The sequence below is a fragment of the Vidua macroura genome, chromosome 3, assembly GCF_024509145.1.
Source record: "Vidua macroura isolate BioBank_ID:100142 chromosome 3, ASM2450914v1, whole genome shotgun sequence".
NCBI classification, from domain to species: domain Eukaryota; kingdom Metazoa; phylum Chordata; class Aves; order Passeriformes; family Viduidae; genus Vidua; species Vidua macroura.
The window spans coordinates 80,174,105-80,193,690 of record NC_071573.1 but is presented as its reverse complement, the minus strand read 5'-3'; the positions used below and the strand labels follow the sequence as shown (position 1 = coordinate 80,193,690).

Here is a 19,586-nt window from a genome sequence, read left to right as displayed (position 1 = left end):
CGGCCTCCTGCTAGGTTTGGGTGGGCTGCAATTAGTTCCATACTAGTTAGTTTTTCCAGAAAGTCATATAACTCTTCTACACAGGCATTCCCACTCTGGACCAGCTGCAAACAATATGCTGAGTCAGGGAAAAAAAAAAAAAAAAAGAGGGGGGGAAAGGAAAAAAAAGGCAGCAGAAGGAATTTTTCATTGAATTAAGAATCCATTCTGTCCTCAAATCTTATAAAATATGTCTTGTATTCCATCTGTCCTGGAAGATACCCCCTCTGATCACGACAGTTCTTGGCACTCGCATGGGACCCGGGAACCTGCAGTGATACTGCAAATTCCTTCACTGCATGGAGGCTTTGGACTCCATCAGCCAGGGACAACACCTTGCAAGCTAATGGTGTGGGCCTGTGTGGGGAGCAAGATACAAATGTCCCCTTATGCCTGAACCACGTGGCTTCAGTGTAAAAAAAAAAAAAAAAGTGCCTTCCTTACTTACAAGGAAATCAAAAGCCACTGCCCTAGTAGTAAGCTGCAGCAACTGAAGCCAGGAGAAAAGTCGAACATCTGAACATCTGAATTTTGGCAAATTCAGATGCAAATGAAAGTTGGAAGAAACCTCTTTCAGGGTACTTCTGGTTTATTTGAAGCCAACAAAGCATGAAATGGTCTTAGCAGTTTGTTATTTTTTGATGTAATGTGAGGATCCAGAATCTCTTGACAAGTAGAGTAGGAGCTCGAGTTTCAGTTCGTTGATTGGTGGTTTTCTGGACTCGTCCAAGAAATGTATTCAAACAGCATGTGCAGCAGAAACCATTGTAGTCATGAATGTTCAATGGCAAACATCTGAAAGTGGACATCAAATAATGAAAGCAACAGCTAAGTAAATGATAATTTTCATTTCCAAAGACAACTGTTAGCATTGGGATATGTTTTATCTTTTTACATGCACCAAGGTGCGTGCTAGGATTTTTCTATATTCTAACAGAAAACCATGAGTTGCAGGTGCATTCAGAGCCTTTACTAGGCCTAAGAAACACTTATACTGAGACCCATTAATTTTGTGGGGTTTCACAGCCATGGCTTGGATCAGGACAGTTGGTCCTCTAACACAACTACTGCATAAAAATTCAAATCAGTCACAGCCCATATTTAGCTTATTCTTTCACAAGCTTCTCTTGGTAGTAGTAAAAGACACCAGGTAAATTTTGCATTGTTAACTATATGTAAAAGGAATGTGTCACATTTTATTTCACATGGGAAGTGAAAAAAGGAATTTTTATTTGAACTTTTTCCTTTAAAGTTGCAGGTTTTTATCATGGGAAATTTTTGAAAATTTTAAAGGAGTGTTTTAGCTTCACTTTGATTCAAAATATCAAGGGTTTTGCCAAAAAGCCCCAGTAGTATAAATTAAAATGATTCAGAAATACTTATTTATGAAACATGATTTAGTATGAAAAAAAAAAAAAACTTTGGGAGGTATTTGCTGCAGGAAATTGAAAATTTCCAGTGGAAATGAAGAAAACCATAAAAGAAGAAAAAAACATAAAAAATAGGCATTAACAAAACAGTATTTTTGGTAAGAAAATCTTCTGCACTAAATACTGTGGCCAGGAGTAATTAGAATTTATCCCAAAGCCTGAGAGAGCTACAATGGATTTTTGGAATCTTTTAAATATCCCACCTAATACAGTAATAATGTTGCACAGTGAGAGTGTGAAAAGATTATAGTGAAATGTTTGTATCCCAGTAGCACCTGAATATAAACAACATGTTTGTTTAACTGACAACAGCTTTTTCCCATACATGATTTTAAATTTGCAGAAAACTATAAATAGATAGCACTTTCACTGAAAGCATTAAATTAACCAACTGGGTACTTGACTTCGTAATGTGGAGCAATGTGGAGTGATAATGAACACCATGTGTGTGTGATAATGGGGGTTGTAGAAAAGAGATCTGGCCAGCTGAGTGAAAAGGAAATGCTAAAAAGGAAAAAATCTGAAGTCCAAGCCAAAACAAGTGACCTAGTGGAGCAAGTAAAGGTTTGTATTTGGGGCAGGCTAGAGGCCTGAGAGAGATCAGCAATTCAGCAGGGTATTTTTAAGCATATGCTCAAGGCCCTCCTTATTCTGCAGGAAACTTAAGCATATGCTCAGAGGTTAAGCATCAGCTAAAGTCTCATTGATGTCAATGGGTCTTAAACACATGCCTAGAGATACATATGTGCTGAAGTGCTTTTACAAATAAGAATGGACTGGGGATCAGGGCCTCAGTCCCCTGGTATTCCATAGCAGGCTAACCCTGCAACCTCCTGGCTTTCCAAATTCTTCGGAGTAGATCTCATTTATTATACACACAGGACCAGACTTAAGCGTTAAGAACTTGCATTACTGTACATAATTGCCATTGGCCCTTTGGTACCAAAATAAATAGGAAAGTACAGATACATTTATAAAACACCAGTAATTTCTACTGCAATGTGTCCAAAGAATTCTCTTAATGATAACAGTGAAAGCATAAAATAAGCAGAAAGGCGAATTTGAGCAGATCATTTAGTCTTTCCAATACTGATGTAAGAAGTCTTCTACAATAATGTATTTAAAGATAAAACTGAATCTTAACTGGAAACTGACTTTGAGTCATTTATTTTGAAAGAGCACATGGTGCTTTTAATTTTAGTGCAACCAATGGATCTGTATTTCCTTTTGACTTTCTGTGCCTGATTAGTCACAGATAAGTCCACTTATCAGCCACAGAGCTGACTGGACATCACTGCAACAACAGACTAGACTTTGGCAATTCAGCTTCATGTAGGCAAACTGCAAAGCATTAATCTGGCATGATACAAATTTAGAAATCCACAACAATTATTCTCTGAATCTCAGATGGCAGGTTAACATTATGAAAAAAGTCTCGAAAATTTTTAGGTAAGTTATATCAGACTCAAGTGTGGCTTGTCCTTCTTTAAAACTGCATGAAAATATACCATAAAGTGGCATGGGGAATTCTATGGTCAGGTTACTAGTGATATTAAATATTTTTTCCATGAAGTTAGCACAGAATTTGAAATTATCAGTGGAAATCCTTCCTGTGCATTTCAGTGAACCTGAACAACCACTTGGTCTTTGCATTTTGTAACTCTCCAAGGACAAATATGTGGCAGAGGAAATGGTAATAAAGATGCACTGCAGGGTCAGTTGAGAACTACTTTAGATGGATTCTGTAAATGATGGTCCATTTTAAAACACCCTTAATGCAACAGGAGCAAACTGGGGTGCATTTGAGTAGCAGGACACTGCCAGAGTACTGCTGTGTGCAAGCACTGCATTGCTTTTCTCTTAGTGATGCCATAGAAACTATTATAGCAAAAAGCTGACTTAAACAAACAAACAAACAAACAAAGATAACTTCAATAAAATTTATTAAGAAAATCTATTAGTTACATGTGTGTTTTCCTTCTGTCAGAGGACTCATGTCTTTAACTGGAGAGCATTACGGTTTGGCATTTCCTGCAAATGCACTGAGGAAAAGCCACAGCAATATAGTATTCCTTCCATAGATGTTAATGTTTGAAGACTCATAGAAGTGGCTAATGTTCAATTTCTGGTTAACATTTGATTACTTTCTTGCTTTGTTTTTCCAGATGAAGACAACCTGGTGAAAGCATTCCCACATTCCTCTTTGCACTTCTGCTATGACAAAACTTAGCTGATGTAGGCAAATTCAAGTTCTAAAAGCATATATCTTAGTCCAATTTTGTTTCAAGTTTCTGCCTCTTTATTAAATAGGGAAGAGCACCTCTTCTTTCTTGCCCAAGAAAGCTGCTGGTTATCATTCCCATCCCTCCAGTCGGTCGAGTAACACATGATGCTAGCCTAGTATAAATAGGAAACAGGTTCCTATGGAATCTGAAATACTGTTTGTACATCCTACCACTGACCACAGCGGAACAATGGTGTGCCAATGACAGAGAAAAAAAAAATAACTCTATTTGCTTGCTCTTTCTGTGCCTCTGTCTGAAATATACCTAACTCCAAAGCTATTATTTATAGTTATGAGGTGACAACTGAGAGCTAGCAGTCTGCTGAGTGAAAAAATGTTTGCATTTATCCTTTCTAGAGATATCCTCTATACGCACACACATGCATGTGCAGCAGCTATTCATACATACTGGATAGGGAGAAATACCTAATCAACTACAGTGCTTATTCAGTGCTATGAAAGAAAAGTAAAGAAAAGTTCTTTATTTTGTGTGAATTAAGTGGCAGAACTTCATTTTTTATGATTGTTCAAAATGAAGATCATTTTAATCAAAGCCTACAGCTACACTGGCATTGTTTAAAACACTGAGAAGCAGTGTTGTAAGTTTTCTGTGAACACTTCTGGGTATCAATTTTATTAAAAAATCCCCTCTTCGGAGTTGCAAGATGTTGTAACTTGCAAATATGCTTTTTAAAAGTCTATCTTGGGCAAAAAGCTTGGACAGGATAGACATTAGGAGGAATTTCTTCACAGAAGGGATTGTCAAGCATTGCAACAGGCTGCCCAGGGAGGTGGTGGAGTCCCCATCCCTGGAAGTTCCTAAGAAAAAACTGGACATGGCACTTAGTTCCGTGGTCTATTTGACATGGGGGTGTTTGGCCAAATATTGGACTCAGTGATCTCAGAGGTCTTTTCCTACCTAATTGGAGGTTTTTTCCAACCTAATTGATTCTGTGATTTTGTGAAAAAACTGTACATTGTTCACACAATCACCAAAATGCTGATGTTGGAGGGGTCTTCTGGAAGTCATCTAGTTCAGCTGTCTGTCTGCAGGACTATCACCAGCACCAGACCAAACCACCCATGGTTTTCCTTAGTCAAGTCCCCAAAACTTTAGGGATAGTTATTCTACCTCTTCTTTGGGTACCCTGCTCCAATCGTCCAAAGCAAAAACATTATTCCTTGCCTCCATTCTAACTTCCACAGTCACAATTTGATGTTGTGACCCTTTTTTGGCCACTTGAAGCTATGAAGAAGGGTTTCACTTCATCATCTCCACAGCTTGCCTTCAAGCAGCTCCAGACTGCCCATAGTTGCTTCCTCATCAGGCTCTACAAGCACAGCACCCTTCACCTTTCTGTAAAAGGCATGTCCTCCAGGCTTCTGGCCACCTTGGTAGCCTCCACTTTGTCCCTCTCCAGCATCTCTACACTCCCAATGTTTCAGCCAACCTCACACATCACTTCTGTAGTTAGGACAAATAGGATGAGCTCAGCTTCATCAGGGTTGCTTGGAAGGTCGTCACTGAACAAGCCCTTTATTCTGCTTGGGATTCATGGAACAGCCTTTGACAGGCCCAGCTGAGGCAGTCTAAGACACCAGTGTCCCAGGCTGTGCCTTTTCCCAATTCCAGAGGTAACCACTCCTAGCTCAGAGATGGCAGAAAATGTGGTGCCCCAACAGCCCTCTTCTGTTTGCTCTGGGACAGCACAGGGTGGCAGATCATGAGACCTGTAATGGCTGCTATCACTGCACCTAAATCCCGTGGAGGTTATTTCCAGGTGGACTTTACCTCTGAATTTCAGACAATGTCTTTATTCCTGGATCATTTTGCTCCATGAATGGGTCATTTCAAGGAAATATAAAAAACAGTTCATTGATCAGATGCAGTCTTATGACCGCTGCCCTTGATTTAAGAGGAGCAGAAATCCCCTGCACAACCCTTTCCAGCAGAAAAGCATTTAATAAATCTTGAGAAAGTGTGAGATAAATATGGGGAAAAGGAGACACTGATAAGATAAATACTTTCAAAATAGACAGCAACAACAGACAGTTTAAAGTAATTTTCTAGCCAAGTAATTACAAGAGTTCTCTGTCATAATTTCCCATGGAGGAAAAAAATCAAAACCAAATAGGTATAAGTCTGAACCACAGAAAATCTGTTATACCGTCCTTCTAAGGGAGAGTTAGAACTTATGTCAAAATAGGAGGTCTGTGTTTTTCTAATCACACAGAACTTACAGTCTCCATCAGTTCTTGGCCCCTGACTGCATGGGTTATGGTGGACACTACTCCTCTCATGAGCAGTGTGACTGACCTTGGCCTCTTCTTCAGCAGTTCAGCTGCGTACTTCCCTGTTAAGGTGGAAGAAACAACTACTGAACGGAAGAGCTACATTCAAATAGCTGTGATTACCCCCAAATCTCAGTTTTCAGCATGTCAGGACGTTCTGTCCATGTTTCCTACCAAACAAAGCTAACTCCACTTCCCTATTCCTTTATCTAGCTCCCTGCCCAGTTTGTGGTCTCTGGGCTGCTTTCCAGAAGCCATCAAAGCTGCCTGGCTCTCCCCACAGGCTAGGAAGAGGGAATGAGGTGGGATTTAGGTTATCTGGCCATGGCCTGAAGCAGAAAGTCCAAGTATCCCACCAGCAGGTGACAATTGCTTGGCTCTCCTCACCTTAGCCATCATGGATGTTTGATCCAGGCCAAATCCCACCCAGCCCAGGGGCTATCCATTCCTACATGCTTCCAGTCAACCTTTGGGAGCTCAGTGTATACACACACACGTTCCTCAGGCAGTTCCCTGTGAGTGTGCCAGGCCATTAAAAATGTTTCTTGTTCCCAGCTTGGAAATATTTGACCGGTTGAAGAGAAATATACTTTTGGCATGTACTACCAACCCACACTTTGTTTTCATATTCTTTGCTATCAGTAAAGACATTTTAATATGCCACAAAAAAAAGCTCTGGATGAATTTGCTCAGTTAAAAGTATTTCTGAATCTACACCATAAACAGAAACAGCTGACTCAACAGCAACACTTCCTAAAAGCCCAAAACTCAACAGCAAGTTACATACAGGAAACAAGATCATTTTAGTCATAAAAAGCAAACTCTAATCTCATATTGGGTATTTCTGTCATCTATATGAGACACAGTAATAAGTAATCAGACCTCTGTCATGTTATTTTCCCAATGCCTTAGGATGCAAATTAATTCTAGAGAAGTAATGAGCCTATTATGACAATATGAAGGAGACAGCTTTCCCTTTGCACTCCAGGAAACTTGAAAACCCCCTCTGAAGATGCCTACGTACACTTGCTCTCCAGCCATCAACTGACATAGAACAGCAGTGGCAAAGGCCAGCAAATTCTCTCCAGAATTCTCCCGGAGACACACTGATGGGATGGGATTTCGAGTCAAGCTAGATGTCAGCTCAATTTGTACCATCACAGCAGCATGGTGCAATTTCAACACTGAAACCAGTGGATCAGCCATGTGAGCAATGCCTGCTGTTCCCTCTGTCATATCCCTCTATGAAGTCTGGACACGGGTACAAAGGAGACCGCGTATAACCAATTGCATGAAGCTGCATATTCTCAAGGAATAAACCTTCTAATACCCTGTGGGGCTGAGGCTGGAGGTAAAAAAACCAAGGTGTGACACGTTCCTCCCCTGCTTTTTTGCCTGACTTAGGGTTAGAGGTGTCATTGAGTAACCCCTTCCTCAATGGAAAGGGAAAAAGAAAAGTTCTGGTAGTTGATTTGTTGTTTTTGTGAACATTTTGTTCTAAACTCCTGAAATTGTTTTCAAGAACCAGAAACTGTTTTCAAGTTTTTGCTTTGCAAGGAGAAAAAAGTGCTCCCCTTCAAAGAGAGGATAGAAGTGCATTTAAAAAAAAAAAAGAAAGAAATGCATACTTTAGGAATGTTTCTCACAGGAAAAAAAAAAAGGACACTCATACAAAAGGACATATAAGGCAAAATTCACCTGGGTATAAGATCATAAAAAAGGAAATATTAAAGCTTACCAAACTTTTCTGCTAATCACACAGCTAACCTGTCTGACTCCTCTCACACATGACCAGACAAGCTGCTCCTAGGTCAATGTCAGTAAGAACACACCACATTACAGCAGACTCAGTATCATGACCCAGACTAACACTCTTACATGGACACTGCTGCACTAACACTCTTACAAGGACATTGCTAAAGGAACACAGGCCCTATTGTTAATCATTCCTTTTAGCAAACTTCCCTCGCAGCCTGAGCTAAGCACCATATTAAATTGTGAAGAAATCACTAGAACTACTATGCTGCAAGTGACTTTTAAATCAAGTGCATCAGTTATACGATATTTAGCACTGCGCTGTAAAGGGTGGTAAATGGAGGTGTCATAAATATCTGACTTTATCATCTGTTGACTCATAATCCAGATGCCAATGGGATATAAATCATGTAAAGCATGTTTCCAGATTAGGAAAGTCTGGCTGTTCACTATTGTTCTAGCAAACCACATTATTTCTTTGTAGGATCAGGAGTGCCCTCTGATGGATAGCAGCTATTACTGGGAAGTAAGAGTAGACTGGAAAGTGACACATCCTAAATTGCGTATGCAGTACAAGATATTCTCACTTCCTGCAATGTGCATTTACAGTCTTCTGTATGCTTAACTGCTATAATAACCAACTTTTTTTTTTCTTGGAAAGAACTTTTTGCATATTTCTCTTTCCATTTCCATAATTTGTATTAGCATTACGAAATGCAATCAGGGCACTGCGTATGCATACATCAAGTTGTAAAATAAATAAACTGAAAGAAATGTAATACAAAGAAAACAAATAAAAGACAAAATTTAATACAATGAAAGAAATAAAATACAAAATTTGTGTAACAAGCTCTGAGAAAGTTCTTGAAAGGCTCTGACAGATTCAGACACCTGAAAATTTAAATATTCAGCTCAATATAAAAAAAATGTAACTGGGGAAACAGGTAAACTCTCTTAAGTGCTTATGTGCATGTAAGAGCCCAAGAGCTAGTATGTCTTTTTCTAGGTCTATAAGCTTTATAACCTAATAAAACATGTTAACTATCTCTGCAAACTCTGCCTCATTTACATCCTTAGGCAATCACAAAATAGCTGTGAGAAAACAGGAATTTTTTTTTCTCCCTCATCTGTTACTTTACCTGTGTGTCAGGTACTAAGCATCTTCAGGCTGCTTCTGATTTTAAATTTTATCACCTCTGATATCAACTGTCCTTTCCAAACTGATTCGGAAGCTGGAGAAGAGACACAGACTCTTCACAAAAAACTCCAGTTTTTTGTGAAGATGACTGTGCCCAGTACCTGGTAACCTCTCTCCCTTCCACTGGAGTAGCAGGACTGGAGCTAATGCCTTTGGTGACACAAAATCCCCTCAAACTGGTCTCAAACACACACTTTCCCTATTATACACCAAAAAAAAATACAAATGCAAATTTGAAATATCCAAGCCCTTACGATACTCATGAACAGCACCTTAGGGTTAACAGCAAGTAATACTAATACTGACCACTCAAAGACCCTTTAAAAAGGCAAAATACTGAGATTGCACATTATTTAATAAGTTGCAAATGCAGACACCCACAAGTTTCAGAGCAAAACCCGCCTCTTTAGGCGTGCACAGGATGATGGGCGGCATCGAGGAATGTGGCTGGGGAACAGGGAGCTGTGTGCATTTTCCCCATGTCGCCATCCCTGCTGCTGATGCACAAAGGCAGCAGCCATTTTGCCCTAGGTCTGTTGTACCCTGTTGGCAGAGACCCTCACTCTGCTCTCTCACTGCTACTTTATTTCACTGTTATTTTTAATATCTAAACCAAATGTCATTTTTAGATTTTTCCCTCTGATGAGCAAAGCAGGAGGAGATAACAGCTTCGAATGAAAGAGACCAGCAGAAAGTTTTTCTGCGACGGATTTTACTCGAGTTTCACACATACCTTTAGTAGAACCCTAAATATTCTGAAATAGTACTTAGATACTATGATTGTAGCGTCCCTTTTCCAGGTGGAATTGCAGCCAGCCGAGACTCAGACTGGGATTACCCAGACGCTGCCCTGGGTGGGCTATGAGGCATCTCCTCAGCACATCCGTCTGGGGAGAGCCCTGGCGCTCCCGTGGGCAGCCCGGCCGCGGAGGAGCGGGCACGCTGCCTGAGCGCCTCCAGGCCCCTGAGGGCTCTCCCTCGCCGGCACCGGAGCGCTCGTTCTGCCTCGGTCTGAGGAAGGACTGCTCAAGCCCTTGTCCCTGAGGGGTTTCTACACCTCGGAGGAGATGCTCCGGGGCGAGAGCGGGAGGAGGTCCCCCTGCTCGGGCCCTGCGGGACCCGAGGCGGGCGAGGGGCTCTGCCCCGGCCCCTCCTGAAGGCACCGGCCCCTCAAGGAAGGCGCTGCAATTCCCCTGCCAGCGACGGGCAAGGGGAAACCTTCTGCTGTGTCCCCTCAGCTGCCCGCGGCCCCCAGTTAGCCACATGCCGTCTAACAGAGCTTCACGCAATCGCTCCCGACGGTCATCCCGTCCCAAGGCTCCAGCCTCCGCCGCGAGGAGGAGGCAGCGGGGGAAAGACCGAGCCCCTGCAGCTGGGAGCCGGCAGAGCCACGGCCTTTCCCAGCCGCAGGCGTCCCCGCCCGCCGCTGCCAGCATCCCCCAGGGCGGGGGCAGCGCAGGGGAGCAGCGCGGGCGCGGAGGGCGGCGCAGGAAGGGCCGCGATCCCCGGCACCGCCGCACATCCACCGCGTGTGCCCCGGGAACGCAGGGCAGCGGGTGCCCGGCGTGTCCTGGAGCCGCCTTAGAAAAGGCAGGAAAACGGCCTGGGAAATCGCTTGGAATTTTAGCTAATTTATGCTGAATTGGTGGAACAGTGTTAAGGTCTGAATAAAACATCCTTTCCACTTTTCAGTGGGCCCGTTTAATTTTATATTCAGATTCGTGAAACTATCTAAAGTGGTGCCTTTTGGCTGGTTAGAGCAGGATTTTCATTTTCATGCTATAACCTTTCCCGCACATTACCACTGCCTCCCCCACTACCCCTTTGAAGACGCTGAGGTGCCGTGCCGAGCCTCGGGGCAGTGCTGCGTCCTTGGCACCTCATGGAGCTTGACCCAGGTTCATCTGAGTCGACATCCAGCCTTCTTGCCTAAATACCTCTCCACGTTAATTTTGTATTTTCTTGCATTTTCCCCTGTGGGGTGGGGGAAGGTTGGGGAGCACAAGTCTTATGAGGAGTGGCTGAGGGAGCTGGGGATGTTTAGCCTGGAGAAGAGGAAGCTCAGAGGTGACCTTAACACTTTCTACAGCTCCCTAAAAGAAGGGTATAGCCAGACGGGCGTCAGCCTCTTCTCCCAGGCAACCAGCTGCAGGACAAGAGGACATAGTCTAAAACTGCACCAGGGCAGGTTTAGGTTGGACATTAGGAGGATTTCTTCACAGAAAAGGTGATTAGACATTGGAATGGGCTGCCCAGTGAGGTGGTGGAGTTACAGTCCCTGGAGGTGGTAAAATAAAGACCAGATGTGGCACTTAGTGCCACAGTGTAGTTGACAAGGTTGTGTTCAGTCATAGGTTGGACTTGATGATCTCAAAAATCTTTTCCAACGTATTTGATTCTGTGATTCTATTGCTGTCACCCACAGGCCTGCTGTGATCTGTGAGCTTGGTGGGTAACTTGCATATACACACCCCAGGCAAGTGGCATTTTAGCTCTGCAGGAAAGATTTGTAGCAGAAAACTGAGTCTTGCTCTAAAACTAGCCAAAAGTCACCACTTTAGATATTTTCATGAAGAAATAATCCAAATAGAAAATAAAATAGATCCACTAAAAAAATGGAAAAGTAGTTTTATTTTGATTTTAACACTTTTCCACCTATTTAATAATAAATTAGATAAAATTCAAAATTATGTGCCCTCCTAAATTAAAAAACAAAAGTTTCCATTTAAAAGGTGAAATGGCTTATGCTCTTAGCATCTCTTCAAAACATTTTCCATTAAGATTAATAGGAACTGACCCTTTTAGCTTGACATTTTGTTCCAAATGCAAGCATTGTCCAGTGGGATAATAGTCATCATAATAATCATCATTACATTATCACCAACATTATTTGGCATCACAAATACCGTGAGATCCCAGTTCTCTTCTGAAATCCCGGTTTCTAGATGCAGCAGTGTGCAATACCTGCTGTTACTGTTTAGCTATGGCAGTAGCATCTACAAAATAAAATCTGTTTTCAAAATTAGTGGTAAAAAAATTGGGCTAAGGGAAAATACATGTAGTTTTCTAAGAGGAACTAAGCTGTATGAGAACAGCTCAGAAACAGCAGCTGGCTTACAAGTATGCAAAATAATATGGTGAAAGAAGATGCCTACTGGGTCCTTCCTGTGTTCAGGGCCCTTGGTGAAGTGCTTATGTTATGAACAGTGTCAGAGGAAAGTACCTGAGCTGGAGCAGGGTAAAAGAGTTACAGGTTTTTGAGGTTGTCCTTCAGTTAAAACTATATAGTTTGAAATTGTCCTGGGTTTCTGTAGAATAAAATACTGCCTTTTGTTGCTGCATGGCACTGGAGAAGCAAAATTACTGCATTTGTACTCTTAAGTGATCAGGGTATTATCAGTTAAGTAGTATGACACCATTCCTGTGTGAACACATGGTTTAAATTTATTCTCCAAAGTTTGACTGGACTTACTCTTTATAGGTGAGGCCTTTCAGATCCTGCATACCTGTCTCTGCCATAAATAAAGAGTCAGAAGTGCAGTGTTGTACTTTTCATTTTACTTGTCATTCCCCTGATCTGAAATCTTCTTTTGATTTGCTGACAATTCAGGGCAATCATGATTTAAACACGAGATATATGAAAAAGGCAAAATGAAAAGCAGTCCAGAAACAGAACTCTATGGACCAAAAGGCAGTGAATTCCCTAGTCACTGGGATGGATGGACTTTAATTTGTCAATAATTCCTCAGTGTTATGGAGAAGTATCAATAATAAAATGATATGAAAATAACAGTCTTGTTGCTTTATGGACAAATCGACCTAGCCAGTCCAACACCTTGAATGAGGGGAGACTGACATGCAAACCATGGTCTATACATCTTTACCCTTCAGGCATGCTGAGGTGATGGCAAGATCAAAGAGGCTTTTGAAATGCCAAGTTCTGAGAAAGGAAATTGGGAAATATAACTCCAGAGTTAGCTGGAGGGGGCAGGGATGGGGGTCATGTTAGAAGGTGTTAACCACTGTAGAGAGGAGAGAGACTCTTATCCCAGATGGTGCAGACATTTCATTGTTGAAATACAACTGTGACCAGCGCATGTTATAAGGTAATGAAATCTGTCACAACTGGAACATCAAAAGTGGTCACAGGCTATAAAGGAACGGTGTTTGTGGGAGCAGTAGGGGCAAGACATGTCGGACACTGGAGGCTGTGTCTCTGAGACGCTGTAGTCAAGAGGATCAGAAAGGAGAGGAAGGAAGAGATTGTCTTGCTGACAGCTGCCCGAGGATAGGAGCAGAGGACAAGTAAGATATTGCTTCCTTTGTAATGAATCCAAGATGTACCTCCGTAGCTGACATTTACTGAGTAAACTGAGTTAGTTGCTCAGACAAGTCCTTTCAGTCCACTCTGGTTTTCCTATACATTCTTAGTACATTCTGTTTTAATTAGACCAGTTGAGTCCTTGATTGTTTGCAAATTTCATGCAGACCTTCCCTTAGCGGTGCTTCTAAAGAAGAGGAACTACAGAAAGATGCCTGGAGCCTATCATAGTTGGGATGTTTGGTCAAAGGGGCTTGGACTATGGAGAATTCTCACAGGAGATGGCACTTGCAGAACGGGGGACTGGCAAAGACAAAGGAAACACCTGGATGATCGGATATCTTTTTATCTTCCTCTGGTTTTCTTTTGACCTAGAATTTGAGAATAATGGAAGTCAAATCAGAAAGAGGGCTGTCAGTCAGCTTTCATGAAAATCGATGCTGCAAAGTAGTAACGTATTGAAAAGCGCAAACTAATTGCAGGAAATAGGGGAGCAGACTAAAAAGTGCAAGTAGCAGAACTCGGCACTTCCAGCAGAGTGCAGCATCACCCTGGACGAGCTATGCATGAGCATGAAGGCTGAGAACCGCTTGCCTACCAATAAAAGATAAAATAGTAGGTGTCTGTAGCAAATAAATCTCTCAGAAAAATAATTACACCTTTCAATTTTTGACTTTTGAGTAATACTTAGATGCTCTTAAATGATTGACTGTGTATGATAAATGTGTTGGGGATGAAAAGTAGGAGAAAGAATCTGGGACTGGAATTGGAAGTGGCAGCCAGGAAGATCCAGGCCAGACACATGGGGAGGAGTGGAGAGTCAGCCAAAGAAATAATGAGTTGACTGGTAGCCTGGTGATAGAATAGGACATTGGAAATAAATGAACTCATGGAACTGACAGAGCAGAGAATGAAATGAGCGGAAGTACGGGCAAAGAGAACAGGATTAGTACCTGGAGCCAGAGACAGGAAATAGAGAAACATACTGGAAGAGATGAGACAGGTGGGATCAAAGAGAGAATGAATAAGTAGAAAGGATATTGTGTTAACCAGTAAAGCCCATCTCTCTACAGAGGCCTTGGGATGCATATGTGGAGCTATTCTGCTTCCTGCAAGTCTCTGTGAAACCCCATGTCTGACATAATATAATATCAAGGATGTTGTTGCTGTCTCTCCTTTTGAAAAAAGTTCTCAGGAAGAGGTCAATACTGTAGATTTAGAGGTCCCAAGCCAACTGTGGTATCATGGAGATAGTAAGATGCTGCCACATGATAGAACTTACAATTTTTTTGTTCTCATTTTCTTTTTTTAAAAAAACTAGGACATTGCAGACAAAATTATTTTTTAAAACCTTCTTAAGTTTGCAGAGTCAAATCTGGAAAAGTCAGGCAATGAGACAGTCAGAGGATTTTACCCAATCCTCTATGAAAAAACGTTATGATAGGTCCTTGAAGCCACCTGGGTCTTTTTGCACTGGAATTCTATTTCATGGAAAGAGCTGGAAAAAGCTTGTTTTGGGGGTGATCAGATTTGTACAGTGAAGGAGGGTGACTCCTCTCCCTTTATACCTCTTTTGTTGCAGAAATACAAGGGACATAAGACATGTGGAGAGAAGTTTATAGAGAAGGACAATGACATGGTAAGAGTCACTGGACAAACCCTGAATAACAGCACTTTACTTCAGTGCCTTAGCACCTTCCTAGCTTTGTGATATCTGGGAATTCACTTAGTGAAACTTTGCTAGTTGTTTTTGGTTTCTTCTGCTTTTTTGGTTCACTTTTGTTTTCTAAGTGGTGATCATGTCTTAGGGTGCTTGGCTTGAGGATCAGTGGTGTGCAGTGTGTAGGACTACCAAAGGCTACAACTGAAGCAGTACCATGCTTGAGACAAGCACTACACCCATTTGAGTACTCTGGAAAGCCAGGCATCAGGAGACTGAAGCTGGGGAAGGTGGCAATTCTAATCTTAATTTCTGTGCACCATAAATTCTTGATTTATAAAATTGTCATGATGATGTCACTACATTACTCCAGAGAAGCAATCTAGAAATTAAATAACATTTTGGTAACACTGAGGGTACAGCAGTGAGGGATTCCATAGTCCATCTTGCACATGAATCAGAGGTGCACTTAAAAAGCATATTTTATGATCTTCTGATTAAATCCTGATCATAACACACACAGAGTGAAGTGAAATTAATATTGTGTGGCCAACATGGGATTCATCTGACGTAGTTTTAGTCATCTAGACTTGCTCCAGTCAGTAGGGATTTTATTCCAAAGTAGGTGTCTGTGACAGGCAGAGCACTTGTCTCTCTGTGTCTACTTGTTAGCTGCTTTCTCATAGAAAATTTATTAAGAACTAGGTATTTTGCTTCATGGCTTAAAAATTACTATGGTATTTCACACTGTTTGTGAAAACTAGTGTGTTTTATTAATGGCATGTGCAAAATATACAACTACACCAGGTCAGTCAAGAAGAGACACAGCTATCTGGTGAATTTGATTCCAAACTTTATGTTCTGACCAAACAATAATGGTGTAAGTAAAACCCAACTTTGATCTCAAAACTTGTTTTATTTTAGATTCCTACATTATCTTTTACAGACCCTTTTTTTCCCTACCTGATACTTTTCCCTAGACAGTTCTTTGTTTAACAGCCTGCTCTACATACTCTTAATCTGGACTGTAAACTCTGGGCTAAGGTCTCTTTTTTATGTTCTGTCTGTGTAACACCTAACATCTGAGAGACCTCTTGGGTTTGAAACTAAGCACTTCCATAGAACAGGTAATCAATACTCATAATTCCAGTATCATAATGGTTTCAATCAAGTAGAAGTGAAGCAGTATAGGTCAGAGATCCATGGCTGGATCTTGCACTGCATCCAGGAGATCTAAAGAGCACTGGTGAAAATTCTTCAGTGAACCATTACATGCAGGTGCCATTGGAATGGAAACAGAGACTGAGGAAGTTAAATCTGCTTTCAGTAGCAGCACAGGGTTCAACCAACCACACGTGGTTGCTGTTCCATTCTCAGGGAAGAAGTAGTGACTGTCCTGTAGCAGCTGGAAGGGATGCTATGAGTCACTGGTACCTTCCCACTCAGCTCTACTCTAGTGTGGAAAGGAAGGGGAATTTTTCTAGAGTTTTTTTTTTTTTTTTTTTTTTTTTGCACATTTCTGACTAACCAAACTGCCTGAGAAATTTCATTGTAGAGCTCCCCCAAAAAATTAGGGGGGACAGATGCTCTCCCTATCTCTCCAGTTATATGCACAGAGTAGTGAATTATCCTGAAGGAAAGCAAAATACCTTCTCATTTTATTAAATTAAAATCACTATATGGGACATAAAGCAGTATATATTACATCAGTTAATGCCACAAGGCTAACAACAATTAGTGATATCAGCAGAAACTGATGCATAGAAAATTTCACATGAATATGAGGAAGAACTTCTTTACTGTGCAGGTGACTGAGCACTGGAACAGATTGCCAGAGAAGGAGTGGAATCCCCTTTACTGGAGATATTTGAGAGCCATCTGGATGCAATCCTGAGCGGGGAGGTTGGACCAAATGACCCACTGTGGTTCCTTCCTACCTGCCCCATTCTGTTATTCTGTGATATCGAGAAAAGTAAAAGATACGGCTGCATCAAAAGGCACTGAGTCTGTTTGGACTAAACACTGCAATGAAAATTCATACTTCTGTGACACAGAAGGGAGAGACAGTAGATGAGGATCCCCACTGCACCAGGATGGAAATGAGAATGATGTCCAAAGGATTTACTGAGGGAAAGAACAGTGTGGGGGATTGTTTTGTCTTATAAGACACGCCTACGAGCCCATTACCAGAGGCATGAGAGTGTGCCCAAGGAGAGCATGCTCTTGTTCAGCCCTGGAAAAGCAATCACAGCATGTCTCAGAGATTATGTAAGCCAGGGCAAAATGAAGCCATGCTTGGAGGTGATGAGCTATATGAGAAGCCAAGGACATTTTTTATGTCCTTCTGAAGTCTGCTGAGACAGTTCATTGCTCTGGGTTCTCACTCAGTTCAGACTCCCTCCATCACACAGGTAGAAGGATAGCCTATGTGAAGGCTGAGGACTGAAGTCTGGTTATTCCTGTAATACCTTCAAGGAAAGAAACGCTGTGAATCACCGTTCCTTGCAGATTTGTAGATTGCTAAGCCAGAACACCCTGGAATCTTTGTGGTAGAGCATGAGAAATTCCACCTATGTAGGACATTTACCCAGCTGGCTAGCAGGCTCTGTGATAGCTCTAAGTCACCTCAGAGCCAGTCCCTGAAGAGAGGACTCTTCTGGCCTCACTGCTTTGAGTTCCTCATCCAGTGCAGCTGAGTGGCCCTGTCTTGGCCCATTCTAGAACATTTGGAAACCAAGTATTTTGTAATATCTGATGTGAGCTGCTAGGAATTGCAACAGAGGTGCCAGGAAGGAATACAATGACAAAACAGGCCTTTTACCAAGAAGCCCTGTGTGGACACTCCAAAAATTTCTTCTAGCAACATTCGAACCCTAAAGTCAAGATATATAAATTAGCCTTTGTTCCATGCTGGCCTCCGGAGTAAGACGAAGAATTTGTTTCCCATCAGTACTGCTGAGTGACCTAGAAGAACAATACACAGCAACCTACTCCATACAACAAGGAGAGGTAATACCCATGGTCTCTCAAGGCACTGCTGGCTGGCTGTGGACGTTACCAACCAAGGTTTGCAACACTTGCCCATGTCAGAACTAGTCCTGTGTGAGAGGTTTGGAGATGGTTAAAGAAACTTCAGAAGAGCTTTTATGAGATATATCCCGTGCTGAATATAAGTGGCACTGTCTTGGGATGTGCCACTGACATTCTGGAGCAAGTCTTAATCACTTCTTTCAGAGGAGCACAAAGGAAGAAAGGAAGGAGTCAACTGCATTACACATTAAGCCCTCTTCTCTCTTTAGCTGTCTCTCTTTCTCATAGACTTGCTAGACAGACACTCTTGGATGCTCTCTTGTCTTCTCTCACTTCAGTTCCAACAGTCTGGGGTTTATTTCTGTATATTTTCACAGTGGAACTCTTTTCCTTAAAGCATTGGTGATAGGCTGGAGAGGCAGTGATAGGAGCAGATGGATTAGGTATCCAGTGACATCTTGTTTTAGTAGCACATCCCTTGGCTCAGATACCTTGTTTTGGGCATCCCAACATGATTCTGGAGTGGGCCATTTTAGCATAAAGCTAGTCTCACACATTTTCGTCTTATTGCCTGAATTCATATCCAAGAAGCTATTTTCCAGTATAAAAATGGCATCAAAGAGCCCTTCCCATAGCAAAAGAATGCCTATTTATGCATCGATCACCTTGTAAATGGATGTCACATGAGATGAGACCTTCACAGCATCAGAAGGCATCGATTCCTAAGAGAGTCATCATAAACGGCCAAGGCCAGCAGACACAAGTGGCAAGGTGACCCCCCAGGAATGCTTCGTTGTCCACCCTGTTCCATGAGGTGCAGGGTCAATTCAGGACAGCCCAGGCTGTTTTCTGCAACAGTCTGCCCAAGCAGACTAAAACACGCATGTTTCAGACATGGAGAGCTCTGTGGCGTTTGGGGTAGGGCTGTGCTTACCAGCCAAAGATTGTGTGTACACAATATTGTGTATACAAGTCCTTTTTGCTTCCTTTGGGGTTTTGCTGTCTCTCTGTTTGCACACAGCTGTGGTGGGCAGAACCAGCATCTGTTTAGAAATGGTGTGGCTGTGGACAGGGATTGATGAGGAGAGGAAACAAGGCCAGACAGAGGCCAATGAGATAAATGGTGTTGGTACACACAAACATCCAGAAGCAGAGCGACTGGCCAGAGTTATCTTTGTTTCTCACACAGCTGACTTCCTAGCAGATTTGAGACACTTGGTAATGATGGTGTTACTATTTGTCTAGCAGATTAGAGCAGGGCCACTGGATGAGGATGAAGTGGATGTGATTACACTCAGGATTGGTGTTTACTTTCAACATACTGTGAGCCATTCAAACTTACCAGGTCAGCAGAGACCTAGTCTAGGGAATGCACCCCAAAGAGCAATCCATCAGGCCTACCATGGCATGACACATTCAGTTGCCCAAAAAGAGCCAGCCAGGCACCCAGACCTCTGCCATGTGAGGCTGGCAGGTATGGCACAAGACCTACACAAGATCCTCCTTACTAGAGGGAAACCTGGAGAGCACCAAGCAAAACCAGCACTTTTGCTTGAGTGATGAGTTCCAGCTGCGTG

At 42.1% G+C, this 19,586-nt stretch overlaps 1 protein-coding gene and 1 long non-coding RNA gene across 3 annotated transcripts; both read right to left on the bottom strand.

Annotated features, from left to right (window-relative positions):
* Window positions 1–632: 632 nt before the first annotated feature.
* On the bottom strand, window positions 633–9,046 carry LOC128805132 (uncharacterized). 2 transcript variants are annotated; one of them, XR_008436292.1, is made up of 3 exons: window positions 8,940–9,046; window positions 5,995–6,107; window positions 633–834 (listed from the first exon to the last, which is right to left on the bottom strand). It is a non-coding gene; the product is annotated as an uncharacterized LOC128805132 (long non-coding RNA). The 2 variants fall into 2 exon arrangements; XR_008436291.1 differs by lacking the exon at window positions 633–834 and adding an exon at window positions 3,448–3,866.
* A 30-nt stretch (window positions 9,047–9,076) lies between these two features.
* LOC128804955 (uncharacterized) lies at window positions 9,077–10,674 on the bottom strand. Its single transcript, XM_053973300.1, has 2 exons — window positions 9,766–10,674; window positions 9,077–9,197 (listed from the first exon to the last, which is right to left on the bottom strand). The coding sequence occupies exon 1, from the start codon at window positions 10,672–10,674 to the stop codon at window positions 9,766–9,768; it is 909 nt and encodes a 302-aa protein (XP_053829275.1). The 3' UTR covers window positions 9,077–9,197.
* Window positions 10,675–19,586: the final 8,912 nt, after the last annotated feature.

Excerpts from the sequence above, each read along its gene's own strand:
- LOC128804955 (XM_053973300.1), bottom strand. The coding sequence starts at position 10,674 with ATGTTTTATTCAGACCTTAACACTGTTCCACCAATTCAGCATAAATTA.